This window comes from Lycorma delicatula, chromosome 9 (assembly GCF_047948215.1).
Source record: "Lycorma delicatula isolate Av1 chromosome 9, ASM4794821v1, whole genome shotgun sequence".
In the NCBI taxonomy this organism is placed as follows: domain Eukaryota; kingdom Metazoa; phylum Arthropoda; class Insecta; order Hemiptera; family Fulgoridae; genus Lycorma; species Lycorma delicatula.
This window is the reverse complement of record NC_134463.1, coordinates 85,872,883-85,890,734: the sequence shown is the minus strand read 5'-3', so window position 1 is coordinate 85,890,734 and position 17,852 is coordinate 85,872,883. Positions and strand designations below refer to the sequence as shown.

At 32.4% G+C, this 17,852-nt stretch overlaps 1 protein-coding gene across 1 annotated transcript in view; it reads right to left on the bottom strand.

The window, feature by feature from the left end:
• Window positions 1-7,685: 7,685 nt before the first annotated feature.
• The window catches only part of LOC142330700 (cilia- and flagella-associated protein 52), a 31,816-nt gene continuing 21,649 nt past the window's right edge, over window positions 7,686-17,852 (bottom strand). The window contains exons 10-12 of the mRNA XM_075376147.1: window positions 17,194-17,345; window positions 12,480-12,717; window positions 7,686-8,066 (exon numbers count right to left, since the gene is read on the bottom strand). Coding sequence (XP_075232262.1) covers window positions 7,686-8,066; window positions 12,480-12,717; window positions 17,194-17,345 — 771 coding nt within the window. The remainder of the gene's footprint in view (window positions 8,067-12,479; window positions 12,718-17,193; window positions 17,346-17,852) is intronic.

The window sequence follows — 17,852 nt, the reverse complement described above, 5'->3', positions numbered from 1 at the left end:
TGGGAAGTAGAATTACTAAAGATGGACGAAGCAGAAGCGATATAAAATGCTGAATAGCATAAGCAAAACGAACCTTCAGTCAGAAATATAATTTGTTTACATCAAAAATTAATTTAAGAAAGTATATGTTTGGAACGTAGCTTTATATGGAAATAGAACTTGGATGATCAGAGTACCTGAGAAGAAAAGATTAGAAGCTTTTGAAATGTGGTGCTATAGCAGAATTTTAATTAAAAATCAGGTGGGTGGATAAAGTGACAAATGAAGAGGTGTTGAAAATAAGTTGAAATAAGAGACAGACTTTATAGGCCACATATTAAGGCATCCTGGAATAGTTGCTTTAACATTCATTGGAGAGACAGGTAGAAGGAAAAAATTGTGGAGGCAGACAACGTTTGGAATTTGTAAAACAAATTGTTAGGGATGTAGGAGTTAGGGGGTATACCAAAATGAAACGACTAGCACTAGATAAGGAATCTTGAAGAGCTGCATAAAACCAGTCAAATGATTGAAGACAAAAAAAAAAATAGAATTCAGAATAAGCAAGACAACTGCAGAAAACAATTTTACTCTGAAAAAATGTTTCAAAAGTTCTTTTAAATATTATAGGCTTAAAGTTTTACTCTAGTAAAAAATTTAATGCAACAACATTTTTTTTTATTTTTTTTTTTCATATGTAATATATGAAGTAGAAAAAAAAAATATATATATATATATATTTAAATTTTACTTCATACCAAACATATTCTACTTTCTAGTTTTAATTCCTTTTAAGCGTCCTTTTTGTATGGAAAATACAAATCTAATAAGTGGTTTTATGCTACAGAGTAACTAACAGTCAGATTTTAAAATTGAAAGAAATTATCTCTATGCAATATATTTATGCTGGTACTTCCAAGATTTTTTTTTCATGACGACTTGTATTTTATTAAGGTGTAATTGAGTAATTGATACTGGTGCTTTCATATGTGCTCTGATGAATATTATAGGTTTATTACATCAGCAGTTTGAAACTTTGCCTATAAGAGATTGGATGCGTGTATATTCATTGGAGATCAGCTAAAACACACAAAAATCTTGCAGATAATAAAAAATGTATGAATAGTAAAAGAAAGAATATCTATTCACTTAGGACCCACAAAATAAAAGAAACAAAATACCCAAAGAACTACTCAATACACCATGATCACCAGGTATTTTCATATTGTTTGGCATGTCATGATATCTCTAACCAGTTTGATCCATAAAAAATGAAGCAATGTGTTGCTCACTAGATATGAGCTGGAACATTATCCTCCAGATATTAACAATGCTTCAAAATAGGTCCAGACTTTGCTAACAAAATCTTTTTCCTATGTCCAAAAATATTGGGTATTTCTTTATTTTATGTTAATGTTTTCTAATGAACATTAGGTACTTATCATTTAGATATCACCAGAACAATTTTAAATTTAAAGAAAATCTCTATGTAAAATAAGAATAAGGATTATGAGTGTTAATAAAGATCTTTTAATACACTGGTTGCTGTACTGGTTATGTATGCCCTGAATGAACATTAACATGAGGCATCCTAGTCCCCTTCGATTTTCCTTCTATACAGTATTTGTCTATTCAAGTATATCACCAGACTAAATTTGTCTATCCAAGTATATCACCAGACTAAATTTTGATGTTAGAAGGATTGAATATTTTGTGAGTGAGATTGGTATCACATGATATATATTTCTGTCAGTGACCAACAGAGTTAGAAGAGGTGAAAAGCTTACAAGATATGGTTGCTGTAATGTACCAGTAGAAATGTGAATACCATATAATGAGGACTTAAAAGGGTGTTTACACAAAGAGTAATGATTCAGATTTATTTAAAATTATGTGCAATTTATTTTATTTATTTGCAATGTGTCATTAATATTAACTATAGTGTATTTTAAATATTATTTATGGTTTTTGGTTATAAAATTCTGGCACATTGTACTTAATATATTGTTTACAAATGAAATATAATTTTACAAAAATAAATAATATAAAACTTGATTAAAAAATTATTTGTAATTCCATTCAAGTAAGTATATAATAACATCATTAAAAATAAGTCTTTCATAAAAAATTTGTGAATAAAATTTACAAAATGTAAATGTAATAAAATTTACAAAATGTAAATGTAATAAAATTTACATTTTAAAAATGTATAATTTATAATAAATCATATGTATACAAATGATTCCATTTAAATTGTGGCTCAATCAGAAAAGAAAAATTATTCATTATTTGACTTTATCTCTGAAAAAGAAGAAAAAAATTACGAAAAAGATAATTTTTTCAAATGTCTTTGTACACATGCATACACACTCTCTCTCTCACTCTCACACTCACTCTCTATCTCTCTCTCTCTCTCATATTTACGTAATATAATTCTCAAAATTTATACCAGAATCCATTATATAGTAATGAAGTAAACCATTAAATAATGGATTATCTTCTGAACAAAATATTTTAAGAGTTGTTTATATCAGAGTAGCACATAAAAATAAGCCGACTAGTGTCTTTTTTTTTTATTTGTATGAAGGAACTTAAGACGTCACCGATTGTTCAAGTTTTTAAAAACTTGAACATCTGAAAAGAATTTTCTACTTCCAATTCGTACTTTTCATATGCAGTTATAATGTAACAGAACACCTTTAATAAAATTACCTCCCACATAACTTGCTATACCTTCAAAATTTTATTCTAACAAAAAAAAAAAATCCCACCCAGAATCTTTTTATTCCCTTTTGGTATCTCAAACAAATAAAATATATGTTTTAGTAATTTTTCAATTTTTTTTTGTGTTGAGTCAATATTACACTTATTTTTATATACCAATAATATTTAAATAATTTCCCACAATCAAATTTTATTATGTTGATCCACTGTACATTTTAAAAAATTCATGTCAAGATAATATTTATTTAAATGTTCTTGTAATAATAATAAACTACAGATTATTACTGAAATTTATAAATGTTCTTATAATAATAATAAACTACAGATACAGAAATTTATGTTTTTTACCTGATTGTGTTGTCTGTCTGGATTTTGATCGACACTGACATTCATCTTTGCAATAACATTTAACTACACCATTTTCTATAATATAAATATTAAAAAATTTAGGTATAATCATTGAATTATAAAGAATTACACTAGTAAACAAAAGAAAAGTTTTTGTTTATCTGGAATCATACATGGTGATTTTAACTAATTTTGGGATGCTGAATTCAAAACTGTTATCAGAATTTGTGTAATATGTCACTTTTTTTTAGATACATACAATTTATTTACCAGCAATTAAACACAGATAAATTGAAATGCATTAATATAATTTTAAAATAACAGTTTCTAAAAGTCTAAATCACTGGAATTGTAAGCAACTTTTTCACTTGTATGTTGTTTGATCAGTTTTTCTAAACAAACACCAACAATAATCATCCATCATTCCAGGATCTCATCTTCCTTGGTACCGATGCTCCATAGTCAGAATATACTGATGGAAATGCTCTCCTTGCTCATCACTGACAGCCCAAATTTTTAGGAAAAAAGTCTTAAGTGGTACTGTAGGAAGTGAATTTTTAATATCCTATAAACTTCAGAGTTTTCTTACAGCTTATTAACCAAGAAAAACATAGTTTTCATGTTTTCTACTGCCAGTAACCACCAGCAACGATCTTTGAATGACTTCCATGCAGCTAGTTCACATTCACAAAGTTTATTGTCAAAAGTTGAGTCCTTAAGTAGTGTCATGATTTGTAGACCAATAAATATACCCTCCTTCAGCTTATCCTCACTCAATTTAGGGAAACTTATTTTTAAATGGTTAAAACCCGCCCAACCATACTTTCATATACCCTCCTTCAGCTTATTCTCACTCAATTTAGGCAAACTTATTTTTAAATGGTTAAAACCTGCCCAACCATACTTTCAATTCCCGAAAGAGGTGAAATTTGCTAGGTGCTAGGTCTGGACTATATGGTGGATGGTCGAAAACCTCCCACTTGAATTGTTTGGGTGTGGTTGTGCATAGTTATGGATCAAACCATGTTGAACAAGAGCATGCCTCTTCATTTGTTCTGGATCACTCTGCAGAGGCAACGTAAAGATTCACAATAAACTTCCTTTGTTACTGTTGTCCTCTGCTCCATAAAAACCACCAAGTCAGCTTTATAGTCCCAAAAAACTGTAGCCATTGTTTTACTGTTTCTCAGTGTCTGTTAGGAACTTTTTCGGAGAAGTGTGTCTGTTTGGAGAAGTGTATGCATCCACTGCTTATACTGTTCTTTAGTTTCTGGATTGTCATACTTGATCCAAGTCTAATTGCCAGTAACGATAGTCTTTAAAAACTCTTCTGCCTCATTATCATAATGTGTGAGAAATATTAAGGCTGACATCATTCACTGTGTTTTGTGATCGTCACTCAGCATTTTTGGGACCCAACGTGCACACAATTTCCAGTATCCTAGGTCTTTAGTCACATGTACAACGAAGACCTTAAAATTTCTGGGATTTCTACAGAAATCACTTATCATAAACCTCCATTTGTCGTGGACAAAATCATCAACATGCAGAATCAGGCATACAGTTGCGACAGACTTGAATCCTTGCCCAACTTCATCATGGATATCTGATCTCACCCTTCTTTAAATTTACTTCACCATTCCTATACACTACCATCACTCAAAGTTTTCACCATACACTAACCTCATTCTGCGACAGATTTCAGCAGCACTGTATCCTTCTACTTGCAGAAAACTTATCACTCTTCCCAACTCACACTTGGCGGGAGCACCGATCATAGCAGCCATGTTCTCTTGCCCATAGCTCAGACTTATGCAATGGAGCTGGCAATGGCAGAGTTTGTGGTAGGGGGATGAAGCGCAGGCGTGGCTCCCCCTGTTTCTTTTTTACTTAGATGCAAGATTCGGTAGTTGAAAAAAAAAAATAGCCCTTGTAAATTGAAAGCGTTTTATTTCAAGTTCTAAACTTAGTAACTTTGTTTTTTCTGCTAAAAGATTCCACTGTTGCATTTAAGACCCCCATAAGTTCAGCTTACTGGTTTGATAACTCTAAGTCGCAACATTAAGTTCATTTTGTTGAATTAAATGAGGAGATTTCGCATCATATACAGGAAGATATTCTTCAACATCCTCTACATCATCTGCTTCATTTTCAGAGTGTTCTTCTAGCAGTGTCTGATTAGATGGTGGGTTTAGATCGTATACAGATACAGGTAACCTCTCCGTGTGATACCGGCTTTAGAGCTGAGAATACATATGAGCTGCATATTTTATGAACTTTCTATTTTTGAATGAAAATCCAAATATGTTTGTCATACAAAAAGTAGCAGTCTGTGAATTGGTCCTTATGTTCACACCAAACCAGCAGTACATCAAATGGCATGGCTTGTCAGTTCCCCTCAACCATTCAGTTAGAGTTACTAAGCACGATATGCAAATAACATGAGGCACCCAGGTTTTATCTTGATCCTCCTAGTGCGCAATCAAAATAAAATTTAAATGCTGTTTTTATCAGTTCAGTAATAGACTTTTTTTTTAGATCTAGACATTAATTTACCAGGCATAACAAAAATTGCCTGGATGATTTCAACATCCACAAACTTTGCAGAAGCAAATAAAAACTAGAAAAATCACTTTTATATTATAAAAAAAAATCGATGAAAATATAGCAAAACACTAGTAATGCTGTGAAACACAACACACAGTATAGACAACTGAAGCTAAAGATTTTAAGCCCTGTAGTAGACAACAACAGATGTCTATATGGCATCGTACAGACATGTTTGTACATGTACTTCTTGTGATACAGTGTTTATATTTATTTATTTTTTCTTTATTAAGTATGTCTGCATATTGTTTTAAAAGTAAAAATACAGCAACTATTCTTAATTGTAACCAGCAGTTGGTCAAAATGATTTATTATAAAAAATTTACTGTTTACGTAAAACTGTTTTGTGATAGCATATTTGAAATCAACACCCAAATTACAATGAGAAACGTGTAACATGTTAGATACAAATTTTGTGTTATTAGTAACTAACCCAAAACTAGTGTTATTAGTTACTTAAAAAACAAAATGAATTAAGTCAATACTTTACAATGGAATAGAAACTTCATTGACATAATACTTCTGATTGATTTTTGAAATGAGCTTTATTGATATATCTTCACTTTATTTATGTATAGTACTATTGTATATTAATTAAATATTGTTTTTGTGGAACAGTATAATCCTTTTCTGAAATTTGGCTAATAATTAGCTGCATTATTCAAAATTATTGATAAAAATGTTTAAATATTGTTTACATACAAAGTGCCAACCACCACCTCAAGTTACTATCATTAGGAAGTACAGATTATAAATTCATTAGTATGTACTGTAATTACGTACAAATTTTAAAATTGTAAACTTCTCTTTCAATTTCACAAAACCTGAAAATCTTATAAATAGCATTCTGCATATGTTGGTATGAAATAAGGTGAAATGCAAACAAGAGAAACCACCATTAATAAAACTATTATTAAACTAAGTAATGCTCAAGGAGTTTCCAGGCATGCTATTGGCATTTTTTTATGGCTAATAAACATCAGTATGATATCAAATTAAAATACTAAATTTAAAAAAGTTAATGTATAACAAAATTTACTTAATTTACACTTATTTATTCTGCAATTGTTCACCTTCTTTTCATAATAACTTCTTAATTTTCAACGTATCATGCTTTCTATATAGAAAATCTACAACGTGGAAAATTAAACCACGTTTTAAATAGATTTAGGTCACCAATCATTTCCTTTAGTTTCATAATATTATTATAATATTGATATAAATGACTTAGTTGTAAAAACAGTATGCTCTCTATTAAGTTATGATTTTTTTTTCTTAAAACCTACTCCTTTAAAGTTATATGTGATCAGGGTTTGATGATAATATCTTAGAAATAGTCAGTTGTATTTTTTATGAAGTTTACATAAAGATTTAGTTTTTTTTGTTTAATGTGTTTTAGGGCTGTGATTAATTCTAAAAGCATATTTTGGTTGATCATAATCCACAATCCAACCAGATTGTTTTAAATTTTAAACCTTTATTAATGTTTAAGATTTTTACTTTCAAATATTATCATCAGTCACAAATTTTTTTTATGAAGGCAGGAGGGAATGCTGAAATTCTACATAAAACAACGTGATGCAGCTGTTCACCTCCTGAGATTGCTTAAATAATATGAAAGTTTTTCATAACTTATTGTAGCTTTTATGAACTTTTCAAAATAATAAGAGCTAGATATTGAAATTACAGATAAATTTTAAACCAAATATTCAGGAAAGAATCCTTTTATGTTCATGAATTTTTATGTTAGTGAAGTAATACAAAGTAAATATTTTGGCTGATATTCCTGTTGAACACATACAAATGTTATGTCACATATTTAATTCAAATATCAGTTCAGTTCAAGTTGATGTTTATGAATTGAGTAACAACAGTTTAAGAAATCATATCTGAAAAAAGGTTGGTACAGCAGGTTCTATTAAATTGAAGAATTTGGGTGTCATGGAAAGTAGTAAAAAAATTTAAGACATTCTTTAAAAATATAAATTCATGTGAAAGAATCAAGTTATATTTCTAAAAGTAAGTATTTATTTATTAGTACCGAAACCATTTTCTTGGTGTTCTTTAACTGATGTCACAGATTGAGGAGCCGATACAGGTGTTGACGGTTCAGATCTAACACTTTGAATTGGTGATATTGCATTTATATTTTCCTCAGAATTGGCCTTCTTTTTAGCAGCAAATTTTGCTTCTCTAATACTACACGTGCTACGAGAAGATGCTGTGCTGGGTGTTTTTACAGTTTTTGGTATGCCATAATCAGTTACTGGACAATTCCATATGAATATTGCTCCATCTGCACTGGCACTAATAATCTTTTGTCTGTCAGGACTGAATCTGACACTGGTAATGACAGCAGCATGTCCTACACCGACATATCTTGTCACACCTTCATGATATTTCCATAGCTGTAAAAAAAATGTTAAAGAAAATTAATTAAATATAATAAACTAGAATGGCTGCCATTTATTGCAATCACAATGAGATATTAAGTTTATAATAGCAAAGACTGAATGATTTCACTAACCAAAGACAATATTTTGTTTCACCACAATTTATCATAAATTTAGCACTTTATAGTGAAATTAATAAATACATTATGGCGTGAATTCTGTTTGGTTTATATATCACAGACATTATTAGTATATGGATTTGAATACTAGATCGTGGATACCGGTGTTCTTTGGTGGTTGAGTTTCAATTAACCACACATCTCATCTCAGGAATGGTCGAACTGAGAATGTACAAGACTACACTTCATTTACACGTATACATATCATCCTCACTCATCCTCTAAAGAATTATCTAAACGGTAGTTACCGGAGGCTAAACAGGAAAAAGAAAGAAAGACATTGGTATACGATGTCAATAATATTTTATTAAACATTAATGCTGTTGTAACTGTTCTATTACACATTAATAAACATACAAATTAGAAATTTTAACTGCTGTCCATCCATAGTGTCTATAAATATCAAATGATGTGATTACATAAAAAAGATAGTACTGCAGCTTAACTATTTTTTTAAAGCTTGTTATACCTTTTTTATTTGTTCTTACCAATAGAATTTCTTTACAAACATCTATTCATTGCTTTTTATGTAGAAGTGAAATTTCATAAACATTTTCCTCAAGAGAATTTGGCTGCTATAGTCTCATGTTCTTTTATTTCCTCCCAGTCTTTGTACATGTACAGAGGCTGTATATTTTCTTCAAAACATTTTTAAGCAATAAAATTTTTCATTTTGTACTAGGTGAAAAATTAAAACGATAGCCAAAGCTAACGATTAAAGATGTCAATAGTCTTACAATAGTTCAGTATTGGTATTGGTTAGCTGGCATCTCTCCCGCCACCACCCCATTCGATCGCCCTAGAGCATAGACCAAATGTTCCGTGCCAAAAAACGGCTACTGTGCCTCAAAACAGATTTGCGACCTCGTTATTCCTAATGCTCCTAGTGAGCTCCTATCTTGCGTGAGCGGTTAACCTGGGTGCCGTATAGCACCCGCTTACGTGTCCCTACCGCTCACTTGTCAAATTAAAACTAGATCGGGGAGGCGCACCCCTTGTTACAAATTAAAACTAAAAAAGATACAAGTTAAAAAGACGGCAATTTAAGCCGCCACACCTCGGTCGCTGTCAGCCAGCTAGTGCCTGTCCACCATTTAAAGCGCTTTGAGCTTTTACTGGCTGGTGGCCAGCCATTATTTCGGATAAGGACTTCCCACAGCAACGCTAAAGGAATCAATAAATCCCATTTAAATTTAAAATCTAACGATGACGGTTGAACATCGCAACCTCATCGAGGAACCCCCACACGGTCCGACAATGCGGCTCTCGCCACATCGACTCGCCGTTTATGAGCGGCCAGTTTTCCCCCTGACCTCTAAGTTCCAGGGTGGCCCGGTCTCTGGCCCCCCCAAGAGCAGGGCAGTCGAAAATAAGATGTTCGTTCGACTGGACCTCCCCGCAGACGCACAACTTATCAGCCGCTAGGCGAAACCTAAACAGATATTGCATCAAATTCACATGGTTGGTGAGCACTTGGGCACCCGACGCCCTTAAAAATGAATTCGAGGCATACCATCCCCCCAGATCCTGTATAAATCTATACAGGGATCTTCCCTTATTCGTGGTGTGCCATTCATGCTGCCATGCCTCCATCGCGAGGCTCCATAGCCTCTTCCGCAGGCGGGAAATGGGGAACTGAACGAAATTTAGATCCGGTGCATTGTGATCACCGTTCCCCTCCAGTTCTAGCCCGGCTCGAAACCGCATCCCAAATGCCTCGGCTTCCCGACCTCTTCGCAACTTCCACATGGCTGCTCGAACTTTCACCAATAAATCGATTGGGAGAGCCTTTCCCAATACGGTGGTAGCCTCGTAGAAGGTTGTTTTAAAAACACCAGTGCATACTATTAAGGCTCAGCGCTGGGCACTCCTTAAATTTTGAAGCAGTGCTCTATTTCTATCCAACCTATGCGCCCAGACCGGCGCCGCGTATGCGATCATACTCTCGAAGACACCTCGGTACACAAAGTACATTTGGCGACCCGACAGCCCGTCTTTCCGAGCAATCCTTCTAAGTTTGTGCATCACAGAGACAGCGTCCGCCGCAACTTGCTTAATGTGGTTGCTAAAAAGCAACTTATCATCAAACAAAACACCTAGGTACTTATGAACCCTTACTCGGCTGATTACACAGCCTTTATATTTAATGTGGGGGTTTCGACTGGTTGATAATTTGTCTGCACCCTTCAGAAGCATAAACTTCGTCTTGGGCACAGAAATCTGTAAATTTTGCATGTCCATCCAGCCCTCGGCGGTTGACAAAGCCGCCCGCGCTCTACTTTCTAGCTGCGGTCGTGAATTACCACGAACTAAAAGGAGACAGTCATCGGCGAAAGCCTGGGCCGTGACCCCTTCTGGGAATGTCAACCCCAGAAATCCATCAAACACCAGGTTCCACAGCAGGGGACCGAGAAGGGAACCCTGCGGGCTTCCCCTGGTGACGGATTTTTCCACAACTAGGTGCGGTGCGCATCTTTAAACAGTGCCGTACGAATAGACAAATAGTCTCTTACTACGGCCTGCAGGGCTCTGGGAACATTGCGGCGTTCCAAAGCATAGAGGACAGAACTCCAACACAAGGAAGGAAATGCTGCCTCTATATCAATAAAAATAGCCAAAACATATTTGCAGTCGGCACTTTCCACCTCGGTAAGAGCATTTAAGATGCAATCCTCGGTGCCAACCCCTTTCATGAAGCGATTAATAGTTCAGTATGCAAAGAACCCCATAACCTAAAATTTCATCCTTACAAGATTCAAATTGCCCAAGAACTGAAACCTAACGATTGCGTATTGTGTCTGCAATTTTGTTATCTAAAATCAAAAACTGTTCTCTAAAATCAATGAGATGCTAACTTTATTGAAAATCTTTGGTTGTTGGATGAAGCCTATTTTCACTTAATATCTATGTGAATAAACAGAACTTCCATTACTGGGCCCAAACAAATCTTGCTCAGTTTCACCAGCGTTCGTTACACAGCACTAAACTTACTGTATGGTGTACAGTTTTTTGTTGTGGGGCAATAGGAACTTACTTCTTTGAAGATGAAGGGGGCTCTGCGGTCACTGTGACACCTCAACGTTATGTCAACATGCTAGAGACATTTTCTGCTCCTAGGCTCCATTCTTTTCCAAATCTTCACTATCAGCAAACCTGGTTTCAATAAGATGGAGCCACCTCACACACTACCCCCCAGCAGTCAACGGCAGTAGCGAGACTTTTGGGGATCGCATAATTTCAAGTACTGCTAACAACGCTTGGCCACCCCGGTCTCCAGACCTTTCAGTTTTTGACTTGTTTTATGGGGACACAACATCTGAAGATTGTTGTGTACCAAACTAAACTAAGAAACCTTAACCTGCTCAAAACACAGACTGAAGATGAAATCGCCAACATCCCAGAGAACACTTTGTTCTGCGTGATGCAAAATTTACAGAATCGACTTACTAAATGTGTATGCAAAAATGGACAGCAATTAGGTGAAGTAATTTTTAGTAACTTTACTTCACTTTTCCTAATTATTTAAAATTTGTCTATTTCTATGCGTCACCTGTATTTTAATTAGTGTATTCTTGTTCAGGATGTAAGAAATAAATTACTTTATTTAAAAATCAATAGGATTTTTTTGCTTAAAGTATGTTTTATGGTTTGTTAGTGCTCAGTAATGAAAGTTTTGCTTAATCACATATCCAGTTAAGTGAAAATGGGCTTCATCTGACATCCAAGTTTTTCAATAAAGTTAGCACAAAGTTTTTCACAAAATTGCAGATGAAATAAACAATCGTTAGGTTTCAGTTCTTCGACAATTTGTATGTTTTTCCTTTCAAATTTATAAAGTATGTTTTTTTTAGAAAATTTAATAGAAATAATGTATAAAAATGTTTTGATCTAATACAGTGGTTTCCAAACTTTTCAGATTGTGGCACCCTAAGTAAAGGTATGACTACTCGTAAGTACGAGATAAAAATTAATAAAACATTAAATTAATAATTATAAATGTCTTGGTTCTATTAATTATGAAGCTTTTACAATATTTCATGGTGCCCCTCTGAAGAGGCTGTGGCTCCCTGGGGCACTGTAGCGAACAATTTGGGAATCACTGATATAATAAATTAGCATTATCAGAAATTGTCATGTTATGTTATTAAAATAAAATCTTTGGGTTAAATTAGACATCTTTGGGTCGATTTTTTTAGACAAGTAATTATTAAAAAAAAAATTATTTTAATAAATAAAAAATAAGAATTACCTTTAATATCTGATCAGTTCCACCAGTTAAAAAATATTTACCATCATTTGTGATATCAAGTGTATTGAGGGCAGAAGAAGTAGATCCTTCAACCTCTCTTATTAGTGAACCATCAAACACTTCCCAATAACCAATTTGTCTATTTGTACCACAAGTAATTACTTGACATCCAGTAGGATGGTACTTTACACACATAAATAAAGTTGATGAAAACAATATTGCTGTACGAGCATAACGCCTAAAAACAAAATTAATATTACATTAGAACATTATTAATATTCTACTTAAGATTGAAATAATCATAGTTCAAGATCTGAGAAAGTAAAGACATAATAGTAATATGTTCACAATAATTTATTTAAAATAATTTTTCCTATTTTTTATCAATACCCCTTATATTATATAAAAATAGATTAATTATAACATACAGTTGTCAAGTGAAATTAATAGAGCTAGAATTGCTATAGAACTAATTTATAGCCATAGTCCATGTAAAACAATACTATACAAACACATCATATGTGTCAGTGCAGCATTATCCTTGTGTAATGATACAACATTTCCTGTGACCATCAATTTTTATTTTCATAAGCGCAGAGCTCTGTGTCCCATTTCTAGGATTTATGTGTAATTACTTCTTTGTGATCTATGTGTCACATGTGTTCAAATTTATTTTCATTTTTAAATAAAATTATAGTATGTTGTTTTAATTAACGATTATATATACACTCGCATGTGGGTATTGAGTAAAACTTAATCGGCAAAATAATTTAATGTTATTTAAAAAAGATATGTAAAAATGCATAAACATTTAACACAGGACTAAATTGAAAAATCAATTTTAAGGCCATGTTTAATATTAAAACTTAATGATTTTACACTACACTATACATTTTCTTTTCATTCTTTTCTTAATTGAACAAAATGGAGTAGTATTTTGTTAAATAATATGGTAATTAGCATATTAGCTTGTAAATCAGTTAAGTTTCAGGTTTAATACCTGTTCATAGTCTTAAAATCCATAAAAACATATTTGAGGTCATAATAGTAAAATTTCAAAAATACGATAGATTATCTAAAGCAATCGATTAACACATCCTGATTTAAGTAATCACATTATGATATTTGTTTTATTTAATTAACTATCTGAATGTGTTTTTAGCTGAATTCCACAAATAACATTTCAAAACCCTAGGTACCTCTGGTGTAGTTTACTAAGCAAAATGTTATCAGTTACTGGCTAGTTCCATTTATTTCATTGAAAGCATACACTTTTCCAGAGGTATACGACAAAATTATTAGCATGTACTAACTAATAATCAAGCATTGGCACAGTTCAGTAACTCTTAGATTACATTACTACATTCAAAGAACATACTTTAAGCAAATATTAATTTGTTATCAAAGTTTTATTTAAAATTAGAACTAATTTTTAGTTATATCATTATAATTTCATCTGGCCCCTGAGGCGTCTAGGTTTTCAAAATATGACTTGTCTTCTGAGATTCCTTCTTCATACAATAGGCAAAAATGATAATTTTACAATTAGCAGGAGACACTGATGTGCACATTTCAAGATGTGATTGCAAGGATAACTTTCTTTTTATTACGTGAAATTTCCAGTTAATTGCTTAATTCATATTTCCTCTTTCTGGTAGTGTTGAGAAGTCTTAATTGTTAGAAATTCCTTAGTTTATTAAAATTATATATTGATATAAATATATAACATTATTTCAGCACAATTCACTTGTTCCGTTAAATTATCTGTTCCGTTCTTTTTGAGGCTTTGACAAATACCTAAGTACCAGAGGCACCAGTTAGAATTGTTTTCTCTCAAGAGTAATGATGTGTAATATACAACCATGAACAGATTGAAAATGTTATTTCTAAGGCTAAGTATACCATATATTTCAATGAACTTGGGACTTGTTGACGTGCATTAGCATATTTGATTAACTGACAAATGATAATGGAAGCCACTAATTCCTCATTTTCGTTAGAAAACCTAACATGGGTTTCCTTCTTCTAGAGCATTGATTCTCAAACTTTTTCGCCCACTACCCGCATTGAGAATCAAAAATTTTCTAGCGCCCCCAAAATTTTGAAACTTACCATCTGTTATAAATTGCAATTGCTGTTTTTAAGATGCGTGCTTAAAAACAGCAACTGCACTTATTGTTTTTAAACATGGCTTATCCTATTTCTGACTTGAAGGTTACATTTTAAACGAGAGCAACTAAAAAGCATATTTCATCATATGTGGAAGTATTTTTATCAAAATTGCTTTCAAGAAAATTACAATAGTATCTATATAGTTATACAACAACAATAATGATAACATATTCAATGTAACAATACAGTAATTAAAACAAAGCTTCCAATTGAAAAATTACACTAATGTGAAGGATGAATCTGATGGTTTTAATGAGTTTGTTAATATCAGGATTGAATTTACCTAAAAAAACAGCTGTAAGCATTAAAAATAAAAGTGGTCTTTCTTATTTAAAGTGCAATTTCGGTTCAGAAAAATCGTGGAGATATACAAAAAAATAAATTAAAGCTAAATGATTTTTTTTTTTTAATTTGACGATTTTTGAAATTTGAAGTGTCCTGTCAAAAAATAGAGTATTCAAGCTTTAATTGTTTTATTCGTCTCTAAGGCTCTTGGTTGCAAAGTTAAAGTAGTTTGAATACAATCATATTTTTACTTCTTTGTACGAAGTAAGGGAAATATTGTGATCGCGAAAATTTTCAAATTTCAACGGCAATATCCATTTTGACTAATTTCGGCGTGATATCTGTACGTATGTATAACTCAAAAACGATTAGTCGTTGTATGTTGAAATTTTGGATTTAGAACTGTTGTAACATCGATTGCAATCGATTTTGAACTTTTTCTTAACTGCAGTAATAAGCTCTCATTGAGAGGTTTTCATGATATATCATAAGTGGTAATTATCTTCATTGGTTTCAGAGTTATATCCAAATAAAACTTTAATTAATGAAATATTTGCATCTTACACGGGAAGAACCATCGGCCCACGTTGCTTCAAAACGATAATATGAATTCATTACCGGTTATTTTTCAAAATATTAAAAATGATTGGATGATGTGTAATATTTTTTAACGTGGTTTAACGACGAATTTGTGCCTTATGTTAAAAATTATTTACGAGTTCGAAAATCGGAAGAAAAGCTTTATTACTTCTTGACAATTGCCCTGCTCATCCGCCTACTGACTTACTGAAAAAAAAGAATGGGAAAATAATCGCAATGTTTTTACCCAAGAACACCACATCTTTGATCCAGTCATTAGACCAAAAAGTTATTCGGGAATTTAAAGCTTATTACTGACGAGAGCTACTGACCGCTATCGTTAACTGGGAATTACAAGTAACAGAATTTCTTAAAACTGTGTCTTTAAAAAGTGTTGTATTCAGCCCTGGTACAGCATGGATAACGTAAATTCTATAACAATTAAAAATTGTTGGTTAGGGTGTTGTCACAGAGTAATACAGAAGACATTGAAACAGGAAATGTTCATATTTTTACTGACGAACAAGCACTGTAATTGTCAAGTTCAACCTGGCAAGAATTGTCTGTAAATGTTCTCAATGAGTGGGTTCAAGAAGACAATCAAACACCCGTTACCCATTACATGATGGACGAAGAAATTGTAAACTCCGTTCTACAACTTAACGATAATTTGTCGGAGGAAGAAGGAGGAAGGTGTTGCAGAGATCGCTGTTACATAGAGGTCTACACCCTCAATAAAAGATGTTCAAGAAAATATAAGTAGTGTAATAACATGGATGGAGCAACAAAGTGATAGTGATGATCATCATTTATTGCAATTACAAAGTGTACAGTCATATGTTATAAAGTAGAAACATACAACCAACAAACAATAACTAATTATTAAAAAAAAATTTTTAAATAATTTTAAAAAAATTCAAAGAAAAAAATATCGTCTCTTCCGCGCTTAACTTGTTTCTATGTGATACACATTATACTGTATTAGTTTTTCTATTAAACCATTATTGCTTGATTTTTTACCTATTTTTTAATTGATACCCTTTGTGATTTAAAATTTACTTCTCGAAATAACGCGGGTGTCACTAAGTCCCCCGATAACCGCGTTATAGCGGGGTTACACTAATTATTAAGATCCGATAACAATCATGTACTTTTAAAAACGTGTATATGCATGTAATTTAATAGGCGTACAAGGAAGTTATGCGGTGTCCACATCAGATTTTTATCATGAAATATAGGTGTCCCTATAATTTTTTTATGCTAGTCTAGTAGGTATTTAATTTTAGTTTGAAATATCAGGAAAACATAATTTTTGCTTTTTTTTAGTCAATCATTGCTTTCTTAGACTATCTGAACGCGCCAAATTTTTTATGGTCCTTCTATCCCCCCCCCCCCTCTGAAGGCCTCCAGTGCCCACAGGGGGCGTTATCGTCCCCAATTTGAGAACGAATGTTCTAGAGAATGCTTATGATATCTTCTTGTCATTCATGATAGGTCGCTAACAATAATTATTTTTGTGACATTTGACAACGTCGCATGCGTTTGGAAAGATAATTGGTGTGTTTAAATATTTCTTTGATAATTGCAAATTACCAAAGAGGCGTATTAAAACTAAAATTTAAATTAGAGAGTGACTACTAAATCAATATTAAAATAAATTGCTAATTGTAATACATACTCGATATCCCATATAATGCAAGTACCATCTGCACTGGCTGTGACTGCTTCTTTATCAGAACTATTTATATCTATAGCCGATACAGGACCTTTATGTTCTTTTAATACAGCAGCTAAAGACTGTTTATTCGGTTTTATATCCCATACTCGGACCTAAAAAACAGAATAAATTGCAAAAATCCAACAATAATCACAAAAATTTTGAGAAATAATTACACAAAAATATAACCGCAATATATCGCACAAGTTAACTGAATCTAGCACAATTATTTTCAAATTAGATAACAATACAGCAATAATTATTCAAAGATTTAACGAAAATTAGTAAGGAATTTTTACTATGAAAAATTACACTGATAGACAGGAAAAGCTTTTTAATGTTTCTTCTCTAAGCGTGATACCATTTCATGAATTGCTTTTTTGCGTACATTAAAGATCTGTAAATACAATTTTTCTATCGTTCTTAGTTTTAAATAAATTACTCTTCAAAAAAATTAAGGGAAAATATAGTTAAAATCAGAAAAACTTATAATTTTGCATGGCCATACTTGTGTTATAATGATTTCGCTGATGCTTTTCTTTTATAAATAGCCTTTTAGACACTTCCCGAATTAATGTCCAACAGTAATCTGCAAACATGTTAGTATTCCATTTCCCTTT